General features: G+C 37.1%; 1 protein-coding gene and 1 long non-coding RNA gene across 2 annotated transcripts; both read left to right on the forward strand.

Annotated features, from left to right (window-relative positions):
- Nucleotides 1-848: 848 nt before the first annotated feature.
- On the forward strand, nt 849-4,440 carry LOC134741166 (uncharacterized). The gene is made up of 3 exons (XR_010127856.1): nt 849-1,242; nt 2,704-2,890; nt 4,292-4,440. It is a non-coding gene; the product is annotated as an uncharacterized LOC134741166 (long non-coding RNA).
- Nucleotides 4,441-5,757: 1,317 nt separating this feature from the next.
- Nucleotides 5,758-21,022, forward strand: LOC134740919 (uncharacterized). Its single transcript, XM_063673576.1, has 8 exons — nt 5,758-6,123; nt 7,222-7,271; nt 11,762-11,914; nt 16,228-16,458; nt 17,916-18,029; nt 19,243-19,378; nt 19,626-19,850; nt 20,754-21,022. Exons 1-8 carry the CDS (start codon nt 5,790-5,792, stop codon nt 21,020-21,022), a joined length of 1,512 nt encoding a protein of 503 aa, XP_063529646.1. The 5' UTR covers nt 5,758-5,789.
- The last annotated feature ends 1,737 nt before the right edge of the window (nt 21,023-22,759 follow it).

Below are 22,759 nucleotides of genomic sequence, written 5' to 3' on the forward strand. Positions count from 1 at the left end.
CGACCTTATTGATTATCTTTTTTATTTATGACATTAACTTTTCAAACAAATTGTCAAAAACACTGCCAATGATTAATACAGTATGTTTCTTTTTGTTGTCGATCATTAAGCGAGGTTTAGACTAGCAAGAACTTGCATGCAATTTTCGTAACATTGCGGTATCTGATCAAACTTTTGAATACAGTTTACTTTAGTACTCGGCAATGTAACTTAAATTGCATGCAAGTTCTTGCTATTCTAAACCTCGCTTTAGAATTAATTTTTGTTTGAAAATTTTTTTTTTAATCTTTTGTTCTAATTAAAAAAATATTAACGTTAGAGCATACCTGAGAAGTAACCCTACGTGGGATATCAGGGTTTGTCCAATGGCTAAGGTCATCCTGTGTATGAATAGTGCTTCAAATCTTGTAACTAAAATTTAACCACTTCCCGGTATCTGATTCAGTTGAAATATGGAGTACTATCGTCATTCCGGTGACAATGCAATAATATGCTAACACGGAGCTGATCTGATGATGCAGCTGGTAGCTAGGTAGGCAAAGGAACCCCTCGATGGAAAAACAGAAACACATCATGCTTAGGCTCATTAGAAAGGTCTCAAGAAGTGCTAGATAGACATTCAAATGAGAAGTACAGTCAACAATAAAAGTGTGACAAAAAATTTTTTTTTTACAGTTACTTGTATTTTCCAAGATGGTCGATCTAACATTTGCTTTAGGTTTCCAAAAGTAAAGTTTTAGAACTTAGTTTGTACGGTAGTACTATTAGTTATTCTGTGGTTTTACTGCGTTACCACAGAATAACTAATAGTTTACCTTTTACTTTACATTATGTAGCAGCTAGTATGGTCCTGATTTATGGTGAACGCTTAGGTGCGCACTTGTTCGTGCGTGTAATCTTCATGAAATCGATGCATTAATTTCGAAAGAAAAATATAACAAGCCATCAATCAAATGTATAACGTAAGCTTTAATCCACCTCGTTAAAACGGCAAACAAACTAATAAATAGCGATTTACATATATAGGTCGCTGTAATCACAACTGTCGCGTTGCTTCACTGACAAATTCACTAGTTTCACTTATCGTATACTTATTACCAATGCATGTTAGGTATTGAAACGTCCGTTCCAGATTATGCAAGGTAATAAAAGTGAAGAAAATTAAATTTTCAGCTCATTCACGCGTTATAATAGGCGAGTTAAGTTGTCTTAGTAGCTGACCGATATAGGATGTGTTTAAAGGTATATAAGCAATGCGAAAGAAAATTGCACTGTGAAAATGGAACAAGTTTTAATTTTTCTACATATATCCGTATATGTATATAGGTAGGCTACTTATTTAATTTTTAATGTTATTGATCGATTCAGACAAATTTGGTCTATTTTCACAGATTTTTATGTTTTTAATGCGGCAATTTATTTATATATATTTATACAGTGAGCATTATACAGATAGTGATGGCTAAAGCGGTCAAATAACCCGGACATATCTTTATTCCTATAATAACAAACAAACGTGCCACTGCATTGTGCACTTTGGCCGTTACTATATGTATTCGATGCTGACTGTACTAAGTAATTAGGTAAGGAATCCTTTTTACATGACTGACGAAGAATCGAAAGTATTAGATACAAAAAGCAAAGCTGTTCTGGCATAAGTACAGTTTATAAAACGCATTAGTATAATAAATTAGGTATGTACTGTACTTGAGTTTGACAACTTTGCCTATGCTTAATATTTATGATAGATATTTAATGTCGAGTATCAAATATCTTATCTAAATAAATAATACACTGCAAACCTTACGTTAAGTAGCTAATATTACAAAATATCAAATACCTATGGAATGTCTATCCGAACTATCCCGAACTACTACATACAATGAGGGATTTTAGTTAACTTTTTTTATCTTATAACTTTAGCGTCGGCGCCTTATGTATATTTATTAAACAAAAAAAATATTTAATTGTTTTCTAAATATCACCTGTGGCTTTGATGCACAAATGCAACTATAATCAATTGAATTTAAATGAGGCAAGTAGGGTGGCCACTGAATATAAATTCAGGAAAATTAACCACCACGTGCTGCCGGAAAATGTTGTTGACTCCAAGGAAGAACTACATATCTATGTAGTTCTTCCTACTACCTACTGCTTCAAGCATGTCTTTTATATAATTCCTAATTAATTTTGATCCCTTTTTATACTTAAGAGGATTTTTGCCCATGGAGTCATCAACCTAAGTCATAACATAACCCGAATCCGGCTTTTGGGGGTGAGGAATAATTGCGTCCTTTCTTGGATGTAGAAGAATATACATGTAATATGTTATCCCATACTTATGATTATAAGCCTGTTCAATACATTTTTTTTTTCATCCAAAAAGAAATGTTTTCACTCTGGAGGAGCTGCAGCATATTGTTGATAATTTTAAAGAACGTTTGTGCTTGTAAAAGCCAAATACCTAAGACAATTTTGAAGATAGTAATTAGTTTCTTTTTCAATTAATTTTGTGATTGTAGCCTTATTAGTTTCTTATATCATTCTGTAAAAGTCTTGTAGTTAAAACTACTATTTTGTTAAAAATCGTAGTTCTAAAATACGATAGGCTAAGTATAAAAAAACACTAGAAAACTTGCTTTGCGAAATCCGTAGGTATCTAAGTACTATACCTACCTAATGGAAAGTATTTTTACTGATTAGGTGCTGGTGTTATATTGCTCACTCGGCCTAATATTTAATTATTCTTGGGGAGTTGAAGAATCTACGCCAAAAAAGGGAGCACATCTCGAAGCAGTTATTGCGCCGTCCGATAATTCCTCCGAAGTTGACTTGAACGAAGACTCCTCAATCTGGCAGTTCTGGCGGCCTTGGAAATTATGGAACTGGGGTAATGATCTGTAAACTGTATGTCGCTTGTTATTTTACAGTGCATATGGTGCTACTTTCTCGCACTAGTGCGTAAAAGAGCACTTTTCGTGCATATGTCGAAAGTTTAAACGGCCATATGTACTGTAAAACGTTGTACGATACACGTGCGAATAGGTAATTCGCAACTCGTGTCGATTTAAAACACTCCCTGCGGTCGTGTTTTAATTTATCGCCACTCGTTTCGAATTTCCTCTTTTCCGCACTTGTATCGTAAATAACTATTGTAAGCACCATATTTAAGTAGGTACCAACACAAAACAAGCGTTTTCTCGAAAAAAGTCAAAAATATCATTGATTGATTGACAATCAGCGTAAGACGTGTAAAGTCCAAGACAATATTGTACTTCAAGTTTGACAGCTAACCGAGATGGCGCTGTAGGTACGACTCCGTACATTATGCGATAATTTTGGTTGTCAGAAGTTGGCGTTTGACAATTCAGTGACACGAAATATATGGATAGTGCCTTCTGTTTCAGCTGTCAAACTATGGGGCACGTTTCATTCTTAGATTTTGACTATAGTAGCAAAGCAAAGGATCAAAACGGGAGCCGTCCTCGCGTTGCTTAACCTAACTCGAAGAAGAATTATGCTCAGCATTGGGCGATAAAAGGCCGATGGTGATGATGACGATTGTAAAAAAATAATGCCTTTGTTTAACAAATGATAAGTGAAAACTTTTTTCTAATTTTTTTTACTTCCTCATCGTCATCGGTGCGGCAGTGACTCAACAGCTTCCGTGTAGGAGTAGCTGTACGTAGTAAGTGTGTTAATGTGTGTTAATTGTAAGTCAGGATGGCGGGTGTACCTAAATAAAAGTAAACAAAAAGCATAGGTACCAATTTTTTGTACCTAATTTGTACTATTTAGTGCCTCCTTTAAAAAAAAAATTGTACCTCCCGGTACTTAGTTATTACCAAAAAACAGTACACCCGCCATTCTGTCAGTCAAAATGGCGGGTATATTTTATTAGGTACGCAATGATCCCGCGATTATTGATAAATTATATACTTAAAACCAAAATTTCCAAGTTTTACTCATTTTACTTTTTACATTGCAATTACGTTTTTGCAGGCGCTACCATTTTTCACCTTACCGATTTCACTTTTAAGCAAAAACGCTACGGTACAATTATTTTTATTACGCCAGGAATTACCTTTCACTTATTAGTTTTTTTTTAGGAGGTAGGTACTAAATAGTACAAAAATATGGTATGCTTTTTGTTTATTTTTATTTAGGTACACCCGCCATCCTGACTTTCGCCATTTATTAGTGTTTGCGCTGTGTTTCTTTTACTTTGACTAGTACTTATTTACATACTGTTACTATTTCTAATAAGTAATAACCCATTTTTCTGCCATAGGTCGCAATTTGATGAACGAAGAATATGATGAAAATGCGAAGAGCAGTTATGGATACGGAAGACACGGGATGTTCCATCGAGACCAAAAAAGATCTAAGATTAAAAACAAAATAAAATTACTTGTTAAAATACACCAATTTCAAACTTAACGACTATCTCTTGTCTTTAGACTATCTAGATTAATTTCCAGATTGTGTGTTAAGCTTACTTTTTCTGTAGAAAGTTTAATAAGTGCCTCTAGCTACCTATTTATTATTTTAGTAATAAAATATGTCGTTTTCAAGCAAAACCACATTGTCGCTTGCCATAAGGACGCTCTGACAGGTTTTTCGTATAAAGATACAATCAATTTTCGTCCTTATGGTAAGCGACAATGAACCTTTTGCTTGAAAACCTCACAAATACAGACACGCTTACAAGTAAGCTATCTCTACATCTACATATTGCTGAACACTTTCTGCAAAGTAAGGGTAAGGAAAAGGTACTAAATAGGAAAAAGGATGAAATTATTAGTCCAATTCTTTTCGATTTTTACATGTGGATAAATCGTTTCACTCGTTGCGATACCTATTGAACGGTCAGTCACTCTTATGGTTTTTTAGTATTTATAATAATCTAACATACATTTTATAGAATCAGTTGAAAATTGCGACCTGTAAAGGAGTACATTCGTACATACGAAAGCATTTTTGCCCAAGCTGAAACAGAGACCTTCGTTGACGCTCGGTCAAAATGTTCTTCTAACTATGCTACTCTATTGCACCTCTATTGTCGCTTGGCTGACGGGACCGCATAACAAAAAAAGTTGATTCACCCTTGTACCTTACTACCAAGTGGTAGTAGTGAAGAAATGGTACCATCATTGCATGCACCTTATAAAAAACAAAGTCCCGCCGCGTCTGTCTGTGTGTATGTATGTTCGCGATAAACTGAATAACTACTGAACGGATTTTCATGCGGTTTTCACCAATCAATAGAGTGATTCTTGTGGAAGGTTTAGCTGTGTAACATACGTTGCATTTCTGCGACAAAATTATCGCACGACAAAAAATCGTAGTGCGTGCACTTTGGTCTAATACAGACATAAAACCGAGCGACCAGGGGTAAGAGAAAGACATATTTATGTATTGACAGGTTAATGTACGGCAGCATAATCCTATTTCTCTTTCACTCTTATAAATTTTGGTATTTCGCCATCGCCTCCTACCTATGCTGCCATAACCCGACCATGAAAAAAAACCCGGTCGGTGATAAGGACAAGGCATGGCACTATTTTCTCTTTCCTCTTATAGGAATCGCAATAAGACTATCTTTCTCTATCAAACAGTGTCAGGCCCTTGAATACAACCTGAGAATACGATGTCCACGTCATCAAAGATCACGAATTACGTCACTTGTACGTCACATCAAATTGACATCTTGTCATACGTTCGCAAATATTATATTAGCTTTCATTGTTATGATTATTCGTTTTCTATAGTTAATATTTAGTAATAGGATGTTTTACGTGGATTCTCAACGGACTACCACGCGGCGGGACAGCTCCCTCATAACTACCGCTAGAACCTCTCCAGACCGAGAATCCCTATTGACCATCCGTGGACACTCCAGCTTACATTTCGGCAGCGACCACGGCAATCTCGCCACAACCGTTCGTCCAAAGGGCTCCGTACAAAAGGAACTAGTAACTTTACTCTTTGAGTCGATGCTTAAACACATTGTGGTGTCTTGGGAGGTTATTGAGCAGGAAAAACCTAACTCGGAAATAGAAAAGACGATTAGTGAAGTCACTGTTTTCTCTGCTAAAAAGAAAGGAAAAGAACAACCACCTTGTAAGCAATAATGCTTTAGATCAGGGGTCGGCAACCTTTTAGCAGCCAAGGGCCACATAGTAGTTAACGAAATTGACGCGGGCCGCACTTTGTTAATATTTATGACTTTATATACAAAATACACAATACAAAATAGTCAAGGAGGCTCGCGGGCCGCAAGTGAGAGGTTCTCGGGCCTCATGCGGCCCGCGGGCCGCCTGTTGCCGACCCCTGCTTTAGATGCTTTAGTTTATAATAATTATTTATTATGTTAGTTAAGAATAGAGTCAAGTCCTCGTAATTAGTTGAGGTAGGTGAGGTGCCTATAATTGTTCATAATTATGATATTACCCATTGTAATCATCGGTTGATCAAAAAATCTCACCCGCAGCGCAGTGAACTCCCTGTCGAGGTTTTCCAAGACCCACGGTCCTCTTGACTTAATGTATTGGGGTACTCAAGTTTGCAATATTATTACGCCCCGAGTTACACACAATGTTTTTTCATCACACTTGCGATACAAAAATGAAACACACATTTAAGTACTGAGCGAGTGTGATGAAAAGTATGAAACACCTCACGTCCGATAACGGACAACGAAACGGCTTGCCATCAGGCGATTCGTGTACCTATACCTACTTGTTGCTTGGTATTAAAAATAATTACCAATAGGTATCAAACTTACATTTAAATCAAAAAAGTAGGTACATATACAAGTACATACATTAATGTCGAAAACCAACTGCCTGCATCGCACTAGTATGGACGAGTATAGACAGAGATGACTACGCTACGCCACGGAGCGTTAACGATTTGCACGTTGGCTAGGCACCGTAAGATGCACACCAGTCTTAAAGACGATGGCCAATGTCATATCAAAACAAGATCAAATCGATAACAAATTGTTCTAAGGTGTATTCGGATAAATCCGAATCACGATTGTAATATGTTTACGGTAGTCTTAGGTACTGTAGATGCATTATTAAAAGGTAGGTACTTCGTTACAGTGTAGGTAGGTATATATACCTAGATATTTAGATATATATATCTATATACTAGGTAAGGTATATTGTCATAAATGTATTTTAACTACATACCTATCATTCTCTTTCTTTCTAGCAAAAATGACCAAATCTAAAATCAACAGGTCGAAGTCGGGTTTGGTTCCGGTACGGTATTTATTAATAGAGCTTTTAATTTATTTAGCTAGTTGCTAGTAAATTAATAGGTAAATGTAACATTCGGATCACAGCAGCCGCGCTCGCGACCCTGCAGCCGCTACCGTGGTCGCGAAGTGCGGCTGGGGGCGTGGCTTGCGCGCGACCTCGGCAGCGCCGCCGAGCCGCTCCGGGAGCAGTATAACAGCTAGCGCTGCCCGTGCCCGCTCGAAATGGCGACGTTTACCGATTACAATGACGAGTTTTTAGTAGAGTTAATTGCTAAAAACCGATTTACGATTCTCGACTCAAAACCTACAAGGATAATGTTGTTTGAAAGAATAAGAGCTACAAAATTTCATCATCATCTTAGTCCTCTAGCAATCTCTTCACGAGTTCCCGTTTTCGTTTGTTTAAATAGACAGACGTAGTTAATCTTTGATACGCGACCGGAACGCACAACTGTTTTCACTGACTCCTGTTAGGTTAGTAAGACTAGTCGCTGCCCGGGGTGCGGTCGCTGCTATCCGAAAGCTTCTGGTAGCGCCGCACATGCAGTGACAAGTCTGACAAGACTGCTTTTACCTAAACAAATATAACTGTAACTGTGAACCTATACAACAAGTAGAATGTATTACTTACCCTGGAATCAAAGTAGACGAGCACCTCTCCTGGTCATATCATGTTAATTAAAATAAAATTTCACTTAAAATTCAAAGTTCCTATTAGCACACTTAGATGTTTATACATGTCACTTGTAGATTCAATACTGAGCTATGCTCTTGACAGCTATGGGCTCACAACTAAGACCAATATCGATAAATTAGAAAATATGCAGATCAGATTTTTAAAATTACTTGTTAACCATAAAACTAAACTCAAATGTAAAGGTAACTACAGACTTCTATTCAAAATTTGCAATATCTTACCTGTCAGTTTAAAACTTAAATAGCTACTTGCGATCAATAACCATGGCCGGCAGGAGCTTAAGTCAGAGGATGCATTAACACCAGTTAATCACACTTACATCACAAAGGCTGTGACTTCAGGCAAACTATGCGTTCCTAGAATTAATAACTACTACGGGGATAGAACCCTTAGGAAAAGAATTCCATATTTGCTTAATAGTTTGCCCGAAGCCATAAGATGGGAAAATAAGAAGTCTGAATTTAAATCTATGTTAAAAATACACTACCTCAATATTTTGTAGTAATTGCACTACTATATAATTTTTAAGAAAAAAAAAACCGACTTCAATGGGGGATGCCGCTGAAAGTTCACTTATTGTTGATGGTGCACTCTTAGATTCCAGACAATGAAATGAATAATTAAAAAAAAACCGACTTCAATGGGGGATGCCGCTGAAAGTTTACTTATTGTTGATGGTGCACTCTTAGATTCCAGACAATGAAATGAAAAAGACAGCATCTTTTGCCTAATTATCCTAATCCATCTTTTGCCTAGTTTTGCCTAATTGCCTAATTATTATAATATTGCCTAATAATGTAGAAAAGGAGGTTTAACTACCCACTTTTCTAGTAGCATTTCGTTTTTGTAAGGGTCGCAGTTCTAACCTAACCTAACGTCCTAACCTACTTTTCTGATAGCATTTCGTTTCTGTAAGGGTCACAGGTCTAACCTACCCTAACCCACTTTTCTAGTAGCATTTCCGGGTCCGGGTCTGGGTCCGGATCCGAGTCCGGGTCCGTGTCCGGCTGTCCGGTTCCAAGTTTGGGTCAGAGTTCGGTCCGGATCCGGATCCGAGTTGGGGTCCATGTCCAGACCCGGGTCCAGGTCCGAGTCCGGGTCCAAGTTTGGGTCTGGGTCCATAAGGAAGAGAACAAATCGCCAAACGTGAACTATGTGTCATTGAAGAGTTCAATTCTGATCATCATCAGCAGTTCCACTTCATCAAATGTCACTTTTTTAAATGCAAGTGCTTGATTTGTTGATGAAAATACTAAAACCACTATATGTATGCCTTTAACATTTGAGGAGTTCCCTCGATTCCTCATGGATCCCATCATCAGAACTGCGTTTCGACAGAAACGGGACCAATCTGTATGTATATACTTACAATCAAAAAAAGAATTTTCAAAATCGGTCTAGAAATGACGGAGTTATGGAGTAACAAACAAACATTTAAAAAAAAACAACCAAATTGATAACCTCCTCCTTTTGAAATCTTGAAGTCGGTTAAAAATTAAGTTAAGTAACTAGAGACTGATAACCCCACAGTCAAACTCTTTATTGAGTTTTGCGGGGCTATGATTATTGTAAGAATACTCTGTATTTTATTAAATAAATAAATAAATAAATAATAATAATAATAATGGGTCGCGGCAGCCGGTCGCTACTGCCAGGTCGCCTACCGCTAGATCCGAATGTTACCTTAAGTAATAGATTAATAGGTATGCACCTTCCTATAAATTTGGGTCAAATCATAGAAGCTAAGTTACAACCATTTCCTGACATTCCTGATAAATTTGGTATTCAATGATGACATCAAAATGATCTACAAAAGACCGAATGTATCAAAGTATAGGAACTAGATCTATGATAAACCAACGCAACCTCATTTAGTGCTTACTGCGTACGCTATCAAAATCGTTACTTTTCTTGGTCTAACTCTAGGTATGTATATGTGAACGACCCGTTTGTGTTTGTACCGTCTGCATTTGAAGTAGCAGATCTCTCTACCATTCTGTAGTGTAATAACTTAACAAATAGAGATATGGCTGGAAGAACAATTATACTGTGACAGGTATTTTTGAACGCAAACTGTAGAGATATATATCTTATTGGAAGAGTAGGTATACATATATTTTAGTATGACAGATACTTTTGACGCGTTGTTTCATCCGGTACTATTGATGCTGACCGAGTGTAAATACACTGGTCATTGTGTGAGTAAGTTGCTTAGAGCAGCCTCTTTGGGTTTATTAGAATCGTCTCAATTAATAGTAGATGACTATCGAAAGAAAAGTTTATTTACACGGTTATGCATCAACTCCAAATTCAAATACAATTTTATATAAATGTTACAATGATGAGTTTTGACAAAAATCTTATTTTTAACTGACTTCAAGATTTCAAAAGGAGGAGGTTATCAATTCGGTTGTTTTTTTTTTTTTTTATGTTTGTTACTCCATAACTCCGTCATTTCTGGATAGATTTTGAAAATTCTTTTTCTGATTGTAAGTATCATCATACAGATTGGTCCCGTTTTGGTCAAAACGCAGTTCTGATGATGGGATCCATGAGGAATCGAGGGAACTCCTCAAATGTTAAAGGCATACATATAGTGATTTTAGTATTTTCATCAACAAATCAAGCATTTACATTTAAAAAAGTGACATTTGATGAAGTGGAACTGCTGATGATGATCAGAACGGAACTCTTCAATGACGCATAGTTCACGTTTGGCGATTTGTCCTCTTCATTATGATTGGTAAGCAAGTTAGGTTTTCAAGACACATTTTTGTCAAGCTCGAGTTCTGATGATGGGATCCATGAGGAGTCGAGGGAACTCCTCAAATGTGAAAGGCATACATATAGTGATTTTTGTATTTTCATCAACAAATCCAGCATTTCCATTTAAAAAAGTGACATTTGATGAAGTGCAGCTGCTGATGATGATCAGAAATATCAGAATGGAACTCTTTAACGACGCATAGTTCACGTTTGGCGATTTGTCCTCTTCGTTATGATTGGTAAGCAAGTTAGGTTTTCAAGACACATTTTTGTCAAGCTCGAGTTCTGATGATGGGATCCATGAGGAATCGAGGGAACTCCTCAAATGAGAAAGGCATACATATAGTGATTTTTGTATTTTCATCAACAAATCCAGCTTTTACATAAAAAAGTGACATTTGATGAAGTGGAACTGCTGATGATGATCAGAATGGAACTATGCAACGACACATAGTTCACGTTTGGCGATTTATTCTCTTCGTTATGGACCCAGACCCAAACTTGGACCTGGACTTTTTTTTGAACTGCGATCCTCACAGAACCGAACTGCTATCAGAAAAGTGGGTTAGGTTAGGTTAGAACTGTGACCCTTACAGAAACGAAATGCTATCAGAACATTGGGTTAGGTTAGGTTAGAACTATGACCCTTACAGAAACGAAATGCTACTAGAAACGTGGTTGGTTTTACCTCATTTTAGTTAGGCAAAATATGCTGTCTTTTTCATTTCATTGTCTGGAGTGCACCATCAACAATAAGTAACCTTTCAACGGCATCCCCCATTGAAGTTGGTTTTTTTTTCTTAAAAATTATTATGTTGTTTAATCAACATACGTGAACGATTGTTAGCTTAGCTATTGTTGTTGTGAGGTTAGCTGGGAGAGATGCCTTAAGGGGATAAATTCGCCTTTGTACACATTTACTGTATTCTCTCTGTGTTATGTAATTGTTTTGTGCAATAAAGTGTTTACTACTACTACTACTACTACGTACTACTACTACTACTACGATTGATGAACACACGCTTCAGATAGAACCAGTGGCGTTCGTTCCGTGGTGGTCAGGGCCGGACGAGCGCGCTGTCATACGCTTCAAAAACGGAAATCTGTACGAAGGAAACATTTCCATGAAGTGCATGCATGGAGAGGGGCGGTTCCAGTGGGATGATGGGACAGTGTACTTGGTAAGTTAAGAAATGGTAAACTAAATTAATAACTAGCTTAAGGTGGTTCGATTTTCATACAAAATTCAATCTGCTTTAATTAAGGCACTACACACTATTACTACACAAATATTTGCTCATTTATCTACTTTCGAATATTCGTTTGCGCTAAATTAATAGAAAAACTTTGTTTCATACAGAAATCATACATAAATCAACGTAATTTTTTCATCAATTTTACGTATGTGTGTGTCACAAATGTCGTGTACAAATACGTTGCGTGCGGCGTTGCCACTCTATGACGTTGGCGACGTTGCCTGGCCAACCTGGCAGGATTTGCAGTGCCGTCATGTTTAGTGCATTTTTATTTGACAGTGTTGACACTGACACATAGGGTCATGTTTATTGTGTCAATTTGTTTGTATAAATTGAAAATGATAGCAACGTCTAAATCAAGTTACAAAAATCATCGGTGTTCTGGTCCGCGAAAATCCAGAAAAATTCAGACTCAATTGAAGCGGAATTCATGATGGTGAAGTTTCGTAAGGTAGGTACAGTTTCATTCCTTCATTGTACATTGTAATTTTCTCGTGCCGATCTTTTTAGAAAATAATTCTCACTTAATTCTTCCGTAATGGTAGATATAAGCAGTGGACAATACCTATATAATGTAATTATTACTGTTTTGGTTGCCGAATAGTCAATGTGTCACTAACTCTAGGTTTTTTTTAGGTATTGTGCAAAATGAAGAGGCATTCTTGGAAATAAAATGTTTTTCTTCATTAGCCAGAAAAAATCAGGACATCCTCACTGCAATAAAGTAAAATAAAACATTTCCTGGGGATGACAATTATGGAATTTTGTCTATGAATGAAAAACACAATTATTACTAGGTAAGTAAATGATAACTTTATTAGAATCCATATTGTTGCATCATCTTTCTTCCTATAACATTAGAGATTTTGTGCTATCATGATATTATTTTTCTTTCAGGTACAGGGACAACTACGGATAACAAATATGAAAAAATGTTATTTCATTTGTTGTGTGAATCCATCTACACCAACAAGACATCCACTGCTGGACATAGGCCTCCATAGGGATCTCCACAACGACTAGTCTTGCAAGACCGGTTAAAATATCGAGAAATAAATAATATAAAAAAACATGATAAATATCCCGTTTTCTATAATAGTTATAATTAGAAGGCCATGCAATGTTGTTACTCACTGTACCTACTTGAATCCAAAAAAAATATATAAAAAAAGTTTTAATTTTATTTTACAATTACTACTTTATTATTAGTACATTACGATACAAGTGCGAAAAGTAGGAAATTGGCAACGAGTGGCGATAAATTGAAACACGACCGAAGGAAGTGTTTTAATCGACACGAGTTGCGAATTACCTTTTCGCACGTGTATTGTACAACGTTTTACAGTACATAATTATGGCCCTTTACATTTTCGACATATGCACGTATTGTACTAATTACCGCACTAGGGCGGTAACGTATATGTAGCACCATATGTACTAAAAAGTATTTTACAGTACCTATGGTGCAACTTTCTCGCCCTAGTGCGTAAAGAGCACTTTTCATGCATATGTCGAAAGTTTAAAGGGCCATATGTACTGTAAAACGTTGTACGATACACGTGCGAATAGGTAATTCGCAACTCGTGTCGATTTAAAACACTCTCTGCGGTCGTGTTTTAATCTGTCGCCACTCGTTTCGAATTTTCTCTTTTCCGCACTTGTATCGTAAATAACTATTTCAAACTGCAAGGGTACGATGATAGATCTCAATTCAATATAATTTTGCAACATTTGCCATTATTAGGTTATAAATTGTATGGAGATGAAATCTATCATCGTACCCTTCCAGTTTGAAAAATACTAAAGAGGCTAGGCAGTAAGGGATTGTTTTACTTGTAGAACTATATTTAGCCCTTTAAAAAAAACTGATACCTAACACTTACAAACCTGGACTTCCTTGGGCTAGTGCTACTAAGAATCGTCAGTATTCTCCATCCTTTCTGAGTTGGAAGAACCCAAAAAGGTGAGATTTGTGAAAGTCAGGTTTTCAATATATGTGGCGTTTTCAACCAAACGGGTACCTACTTATTGTTATCATATTTCCATAAAGCTTCAAAATGAAATCAACCTAATCGACAACCGACAATGTGGTACCTTTTAGTTCAAAACGTCACATATTTTTATAAAACGTTATAAACTAATTTATTAATAATACTGAATATCTGGGAGAAAAAGAAAACATAAGTAAAAACTCAAAAATGCTCGTTTTCCCAGAGATAAGACCTAGCTAGATCGAACCCTACAGCAAATTTCATCGAAATCGTTAGAGCCGTTTCCGATATCACTGAAATATATTTCGGTTATATCGGAATCGGACAAGAATTCGAAGAATAAAAGGTATAAGAAACATAAGATAACACAAAAAGGACAAAAAAAAGTACCCCTGTCGTACCAGTCTCGAACCCGAATCCTCTTGCACGTATTTCCACGAACATACCGCAACGCCATTGCAGCATACTTACACTGCATGAAATTGTCTACTACAAGCATCACGGAAACACTGTTTGCATGTGTGAGTAATAGTAGGAAATAGCATGACAGAAACACTCTGTCGACTTTAAAAGTGTTTTTTGCACTAATGAAGTATTTAATGTTTATTATAATAGTTCAATATTTATGTAATGAGTGCGCTAAACATACTTTTAAGTATACAGATACCAACACTATTCCACAAAAAATAAAACCTGAAAATTTGCGAAAGTGACGCCATCTAGCGGGGTTTAAGCTTTGGGTAACCTAGTCGAACCACCTTAAATATAAAATAGGCTTTTGAGGCATTGTACCAAGGATGTAATTGAGTCATTATATGTTTTCAGACAAACAAATTAATAAAGTTTTCAAACCTGTGGGACATGATACATCTAGGCGTACTGTTTAAAATTCACCACTCTCCCCCGGATTCGTTTCATATACAGACAAGTATAACGATATTCGCTGACTGAAAATGTTTGAAGGCGATGTATTTTCAAAATGGCATAGCTTCGTCAAATAAAGGAGTTTTATAATATTATACTTCATTTTAAAGATTAACTGTTTACTAAAAGTAAACAAAACTTGGCGATATCGTGAGTTTTTATTGAGAAAAGTTATCTTAAAAAAGAAAAAAAAAACGTTAAATTCTAAAAAAATTGCATTTTTGGTGACGGATTGCACAAAAATTATAAGCAGCACTATAGTGTGTCTGTGTATAAGAGATTGATAGCAAATTTATTAGGGATCACTTCGTTCCTACACACTTTTTCTGTATCTTGAACGGTTTCCTTAAAAATTTCCCTGAATTATGTCTTTAGTATTTGTGTGACCTGTGACCTCGTAGTGCCGAAACAGATGAACCGATTTTAATGTGTTTTTTTTTTGATACCTGGCGTCACTGCGGTGATTTTCTTAATTATATATTGATATTTCATTAAAATCGGTCTAGCGGTTTTGAAAATATAATGCACGTTGTCAAACGAGTATGATTACTTTGTTATTTTAAGGTTATACAAGTACTTATAGCTTGAATACCGTCCAACTTGTAAAAAAACACATGAAACCTTTTTTGTTCGAAATTTAATGAGGATTAATTATGCCCTTGACACTTTTTTGATATCTATTATAGTTTTCGTGAGAATGTCCAAAAATCATCAACGGGGACACATTTCAAGATGGGGGGGGGGGGGGGGTCGCGCGTCAGTTGGAGGGGGGGGAGTGGTGAATTTTAAACAAGACACCTAGATGTATCATGTCACACAGGTTTGAAAACTTTATTAATTTGTTTAATTTTCCCATACATTGTGCATTGCTTACATAGAATGACTCAATGCTGATACGTTGTGCGAGGAAGCCGCCAGCTCTAAAAGTTAACTTTATTTTATTTTGTACGACACTGAGTAAGTTTTGTTATTTTTTTAGACAGCACAATTTCCCAAAAACAAAACTACTGAATATGATACTGTATGTGTTATGAAACTGAGTTATCGTAAAAGCGTTCTGCTACGTAGCGCGCTACGGCGGCGTAGGCGTAGCGCTACGAAATGATTCGCATAATAAAATAGAAAATCTATAAATAGTTCATTCAATAGTTTACAGTTTGCTTAGAATACATACTGTAACTTTTCCATATGAACCCGAAATGCAAGTTTGCACGCCAGAATGTGCGGCGGACTCCCTCGTAATCTTCACTGTAAATTGTATTTCAATTTTTATACTAAGTATATATATATACCTAGTTCAATCAATCACTCCATTGTTTTAAGGGGCAATTCAAAGACAACGAAATGGTCGGCAAAGGGATGTTCCAATGGAAGAACGACACGTGGTACGAGGGCGAGTTCGCGTGTAACCTGCGTCACGGGCGCGGATTGTATGTGGACTCCCGCACGCAGGGGTCCTACGTCGGCGGCTGGCACCTCGGCACCAAGCACGGCGTCGGCGCCTTACACTACCCGGGCCACTGCACTAACTCGTACGACGGCCAGTGGGATCATGTAAGTGTCTACAGAAATATGCGTCTTTTGTACATTTACCGGTCTTGTGAAGAACGATACGTGGTACGAGGGTGATTTCGCGTGTTACCTGCGTAACGGGCGCGGATTGTACGTGAACGTCGTGAACTCGCGCACGTAGGGGTCCACGTCGGCGGCTGGCACCTCGGCACCAAGCGTCAATCGTCTTATAGAAAAGTTTTTTTTTCTGGGTGACATGGGTTTAGATGGAAAGCTTAGATTGGAAATAATAGGCAAGATACTAAATTACAATTTTAGTACACAATTGTATTTTTTTCGTAGGTCGTACGTTTGTACGTCTTTATAAGTATTTCCGCGAGGTAGTAAAAAAGCCGATTTTCATGTTTTTTTTTACTTCCTACCTAGGTATATTATTTAAGAAAAGGTTACAATTAATTTTGAAACAATGTCAAGTAATGCAGAAGAATTATAAAAAACCGGCCAAGTGCGAGTCGGACTCGCGCACGAAGGGTTCCGTACCATTACGAAAAAAACAGCAAAAAAATCACGTTTGTTGTATGGGAGCTCCATTTAAATATTTATATTATTCTGTTTTTAGTATTTGTTGTCATAGCGGCAACAGAAATACATCATCTGTGAAAATTTCAACTGTCTAGCTATCACGGTTCATGAGATACAGCCTGGTGACAGAGAGGTGAGAGAGAGACAGACGGACAGACGGACAGACGGACAGACGGACAGCGGAGTCTTAGTAATACCCTTTTTACCCTTTGGGTACGGAACCCTAAAAAGATCCAAAATAACTGATCTAAAGTTATAGTTTTCTCCTAATTTTCATTTTCCTATTGACTGCTATATTATATTGCACACAACTGTAAGTGGCCGATTTTGATTTAACAATTTGTTGCGGTTTTGACACTACCTTGGCGATCGCTCAAGCTGATTGGTGCTTGTGAAATGCAATGAAAGCCGTGTCATGCATCGGTGTGGGTATGCATAATGAATGACGATTGTCAAGGTCATATTATAACCGTAACATAGTCAAATCAGACAGATTTGACATTATTATTAAGTTAATGTTTATGGTTATTTTGGATCTTTTTAGGGTCCCGTTTTTACCCTTTGGGTACGGAACCCTAAAAAGATCCAAAATAACTGATCTAAAGTTATAGTTTTCTCCTAATTTTCATTTTCCTATTGACTGCTATATTATATTGCACACAACTGTAAGTGGCCAATTTTGATTTAACAATTTGTTGCGGTTTTGACACTACCTTGGCGATCGCTCAAGCTGATTGGTGCTTGTGAAATGCAATGAAAGCCGTGTCATGCATCGGTGTGGGTATGCATAATGAATGACGATTGTCAAGGTCATATTATAACCGTAACATAGTCAAATCAGACAGATTTGACATTATTATTAAGTTAATGTTTATGGTTAATAGCGTCTATTTAAAAAAAAGTGTTTATCCAACCAGAATGTAAGACATGGAGTTGGATCACGCGAATACTGCCATGATAGTGGCTATAAAGGAGATTGGGACGCTTACACGAGAGAGGGGAAGGGTTTGATGATATGGCCTAACCATGATGTAAGTTACCCGCAGGGTGCAGAGTAGGTACATGTCATATAGTAATACTATATTATTGATTTCGAGGTAGGTACCTTGACTTATTTCTGTACGTAACGATACTACCATTTATCAACATACCTATCAGATCTAATTCGATACAACATGTATCGCTAATATTCACTAGGTACCTAAGTACTGCAGTCAACCAATTTGATTCCTAGGCCACTATTTAGAACTTTGTCGCTATAACGACTATTTACATTACAGCACTGTCTTAGAAGATAAATGGTTCTATAGTGGCCTAGGGATCAAATTGGTCGACTGTACCTATATAACATACCTAATTATATTGAATACTATTTTACAGTTCTATAGCGGCGATTGGAGAAACGACGTCATGAGTGGTTTCGGTATTTATATCTGGAATATGTACTGTAACAACTCGATGTCGATGCCGTCGATTAATATATATCGTGGCGAATGGCACAAGGGCAAACGCCATGGCTACGGGGTCCTGAACTTCGGCTATGGTTTGGGTTCGCATTACAAAGGCGAGTTTAAAGATAACTTAAAGCATGGAACTGGTAAATTAGTCACTAATAATGGTCAGATCTTTCGACATAAAGCGTTGTTTATTGATGATAACCTCGGGCCCCATAAGTCAGATAATGAATGCGAACAGCACTGCTGCGCCCAAACACTTCGAAGTATTCATCCTAAACTACCTCAAGTCCAGAAAACAATTGAATTTAACATAAGTGACTCCAGCGTAGGTCTGATTTATCACGTCCATCAGGCTCTAAAGAATATTGATAGAGAAGCCGAGATAAGAGCGGATATGATCACTAGCTTCATAGAGAACAACAAATATTATCTTGAATTAAATGGCAATACATTTGTCAAACGCAAAGATGAAACGACAGAAGAAGCAAACTTGAATATCGATGATTTGATAACTTTTGAGGAAACATCTCTTCGCAAGGCTTTACGATGTTATGAAACTGAATTAAGGAAAATCTACTTTAAATATGCAAAAATATGTAATACAGAAGAGATTAGTTTCACTCCTAATCTTATCCGCTTGTATCTTTGGCAGCTGTATTCTGATTGCAGGATTCATGAAAAAGGTTTAACACTAGTCCAAATAGATAATATATTTTTCAATAACCCTGAATGGATCGCTCGATCTCCTCACAACCCTTTCGAAAAAATACACTTTTGGCAATTTCAGCATAGCCTCATTACTGTTGCGAGCAAGTTGTATGCGAAGACAACATTTCCGGGACCAAAACCAGATACGATTTTAGCCAGTGCGTTTAGAACATTCATGGACAAAGATGTTTTGCCAGGTTCAGTTTGCCATAAAGGTATGTAATGTATTTTACAACAAAGCCGGCCCCAAGAGCGGATTAGTTTGAGATGAAACTTGTATTCGTTATTTGTAAATAACTATAATATATGTACAAATTTACAAGTAAGTACTTATGGAAAATAACATGGCGATAATTCAATACCCCTTAGAGTAGTCTGACGGTGACGAGGCATCAGCTTGACATGTTAGTGGGACAGTAAAGTAGATGTATGATAATTAAGATATTTTTTTTTGTCTTACAGGTCACCTTGTGAACGGCTCCGGCGTATACATGCCCCTGAAAGCCCTGTACGCACTGTATCGCAGCCTGGGCGAGCCCCACACTGTCCGCACGTTTCTGTGCGCGGCGCTGCGCCCTCACCATGACGTGGAGCACCCACAGCCGCCTATGGTCGAAGCGCCCGATGAATGCCTTCCGGTTGGACGCAACGGCTACGTTTTTGAAGATGATATGATATTCAGCCTTGGTAAGTCATTTTATCTAAACGAATATAGCTCTGTCAACGTTTAGTTCTGCTTAACTAAGCTTTGGGGAATACAGAAAGAAGCACATTAAATCCCAGTCCAGACGGGACAATTGTTCGCCAATCTGATTAAATTGACCGTTGAAATCAGGCCGTGCGGACGAAAACGCCAATTCGGTTCGCCGATTTCGAGCGCCAATTATGCGGTATATTACCGATAAAATGGAGATGCGGACGCAAGAATACCAATTTGTGACATGTGTGATTTGTGTATTTTCGTTTGGGGGCATTTTTTAACTTTGAGGGCTCAAATCAATATCCATACTAATATTATAAATGCGAAAGTGTGTCGGTCTGTTACCTCTTCACGCTTAAACCGCTGAACCGATTTAGTTTGGTACAGAAATAGTTTGTGTCCCGGGGAAGGACATAGGCAAATTTTATCCCAGAAATCATCCTTTAAGGGGGTGAAAGGGGGGGCGGGAATTTGTATGGGAAATCGATAAAAAGCAGATTGGATAAAAAATAAGCTATCCAAATTACTAACTCCTGCTCCACGCAGACGAAGTCGCGGACAAAAGTCCTATCACTATAAATCTAAAATTGGTGATTATGAAGATTGACGCAGTATAAGGTTATTGATGTAGTATAAGGTCGGAACTTTATTATTTTTGCATGCTGCATGATGGTCATAAGAATCTAGTCATAGTTATAGGTAATACTTATTATTTCTATGCCTATTCAGGCAGGATGTGCTGATCAAAAATTGTTTTATTACATCTTTATTGTACCGCATTCAAGAAATGAATAAATGATTATGATTTTGACGCCAATTCCATTTATGATCAAATCGACCGATCCCGTCTCGACCACTTAACTCCCAATAAACTTAAATTTTGTTTGCAGAAGATAATATAAAAAAATGTCCGGATGAAGACTCAAATGGCGACACACATCTAGAGCTTTTCAACTTTGGCAACCTGTCCTGCAAAATGATTATAAAAATATTTGCTAGAATATTTCCTAATGTTTTTGGGAACAATCACGTATTGAATTTGGATGTCCAAATAACGTTTTACGAGTTCTTTGAAGCCTTCATCTGTTGTGCTGAGGAGAGTATTCGGCTGAAAGAAGAACTGTTTAAAGACGCAGCCGCGCAAACTACCTTCATGTAATTTAGTGCTTAAAAAAGTATATAATGTAGATAATCTTCGTGATGAGAGCGTAACAAGGGATGGATTAGTAAAATATTGAACAGGTCAAGTGTTCTTTATTGCACTAAACATACCTACTTATATTAGACGACAACTAAACATTTATTTTATCTAATCTAATACCTTTAAACAAGCAATTCTTGATAATATATATATATGGGCGAAAAGTAGATCTAGCTAGGTCTTATCTCTGGGAAAACGTGTATTTCTGAGTTTTTATATATTTTCCGAGCAAAGCTCGGTCTCCCAGATATTACTTTATTAGGTACGTACTTACGTATACACTGTATACAGTCAGCAGCAGAAGTTGCTAAGCGGGCGAGGTGTTCAAAATTACCTAGACACGCTTTTATTATAAAGTCGCGTCAAGATCATTTTGAGCACCTCGCCCGCTTAGCAACTTCTGCTGCTGACTGTAGGTAAGGATGGTATTCCACCTCTCCAATTGTTTGTCCAATGTGTATTGCGTTGCGTCTCACATTTTGCTTGATGAGAGAGTGAGACACTGAGACACACATTGGACAAAGTTGGACAGGTGTAATTCCACTGTAATCTAGTTGAGGCGACTGAACGGGTCCAAACATAATAGCTGGGGAGCTGGCGATGCTAAATGTGTAGTTACTCGAGCGTCGTAGAGACCTATTGTAATCGAAAGATTAGATGATAAGAAGAAAAAAAGGTTATATAAAGTTTTCTTTTCCAGCGAGCAGGAAAGCGTCTACAAATTTTTTTTAATTTCGGAGGGGTTGTTGGAGGGTTAAAAAAATCGGTGAGTAGATTGTGGATTTGGTCGTTTTGGTCCAAGTTAATGCTATAATTGTTCTATAACTGAATATGACACTTATTTGTACGCATTTCCTTAATCTGACGACCACAATTTCGACGCCCGATTTCCACATTAAAACCGAAATGCGTACAAATAATTGTAAGATTTAGTAATAGCACAATTATAGCATTAATTTGGACTAAAATGACCAACTCCACAATCTGCTTGACGATTTGTTGAACCCCCCACCAACCAACTGCTCAACATAGACGGCTAAAATTAGTAAAGGTATACTCCACGGGGTAGCAAGATATCACTCATGTCATAATCTGACGCGTTCGAATAACTACAAGAATCCCCTCTTGCCAAGAGTCTCTTGCGCTCCCCGACTATAAATATGATTTTGCTCAAGCATATAAATTATAAATCATATAATTTATTACAATCATGATACATTACGTAATGTAAATAGTTATAAAGCCTGACCAGTAATGTATAATCATTGTCAAGGGGCGCTGTTCATTCTCATATATAGGATGACAGTTCATATAGTATGAAAAAAATTAGTTCCAGTGAAATTCCGCAACATGGCGCGTGATCATATATTCCTGGTCAGGCTTTACATACATTACATACTTGTTCATATACATATATCAAAGACCTATATAACTCCGTATAAGATGAATAAAGTCTAAGGAAAAAACGTGCCTCGGAAATCAAGAAAATTTGATTCTTGCTCAGATGGCGCTACCACCAATACCAACCTTTGGCGTATTCTTGTTTATACGGCCATGACGGTTTCGTTTGTTATATAACAATTTTTGCAAATATCAGCGAAAGAACATGGGTCAAAATAATATAAAAATAATTAATGCAAATAAATTTTAAATTCGCTCGCAAAACTCTTATAAGTGTCATGGCGTCCCTATTAG

Source organism: Cydia strobilella, chromosome 4, assembly GCF_947568885.1.
Source record: "Cydia strobilella chromosome 4, ilCydStro3.1, whole genome shotgun sequence".
NCBI lineage: Eukaryota > Metazoa > Arthropoda > Insecta > Lepidoptera > Tortricidae > Cydia > Cydia strobilella.

Coding starts and splice junctions, on each gene's coding strand:
- LOC134740919 (XM_063673576.1), top strand. CDS start 5,790: ATGTTTTACGTGGATTCTCAACGGACTACCACGCGGCGGGACAGCTCC. Junction 7,272..11,761: donor CGAAGTCGGGTTTGGTTCCG/GTACGGTATTTA, acceptor CACACGCTTCAG/ATAGAACCAGTGGCGTTCGT. Junction 19,379..19,625: donor AGGTTCAGTTTGCCATAAAG/GTATGTAATGTA, acceptor TTTGTCTTACAG/GTCACCTTGTGAACGGCTCC.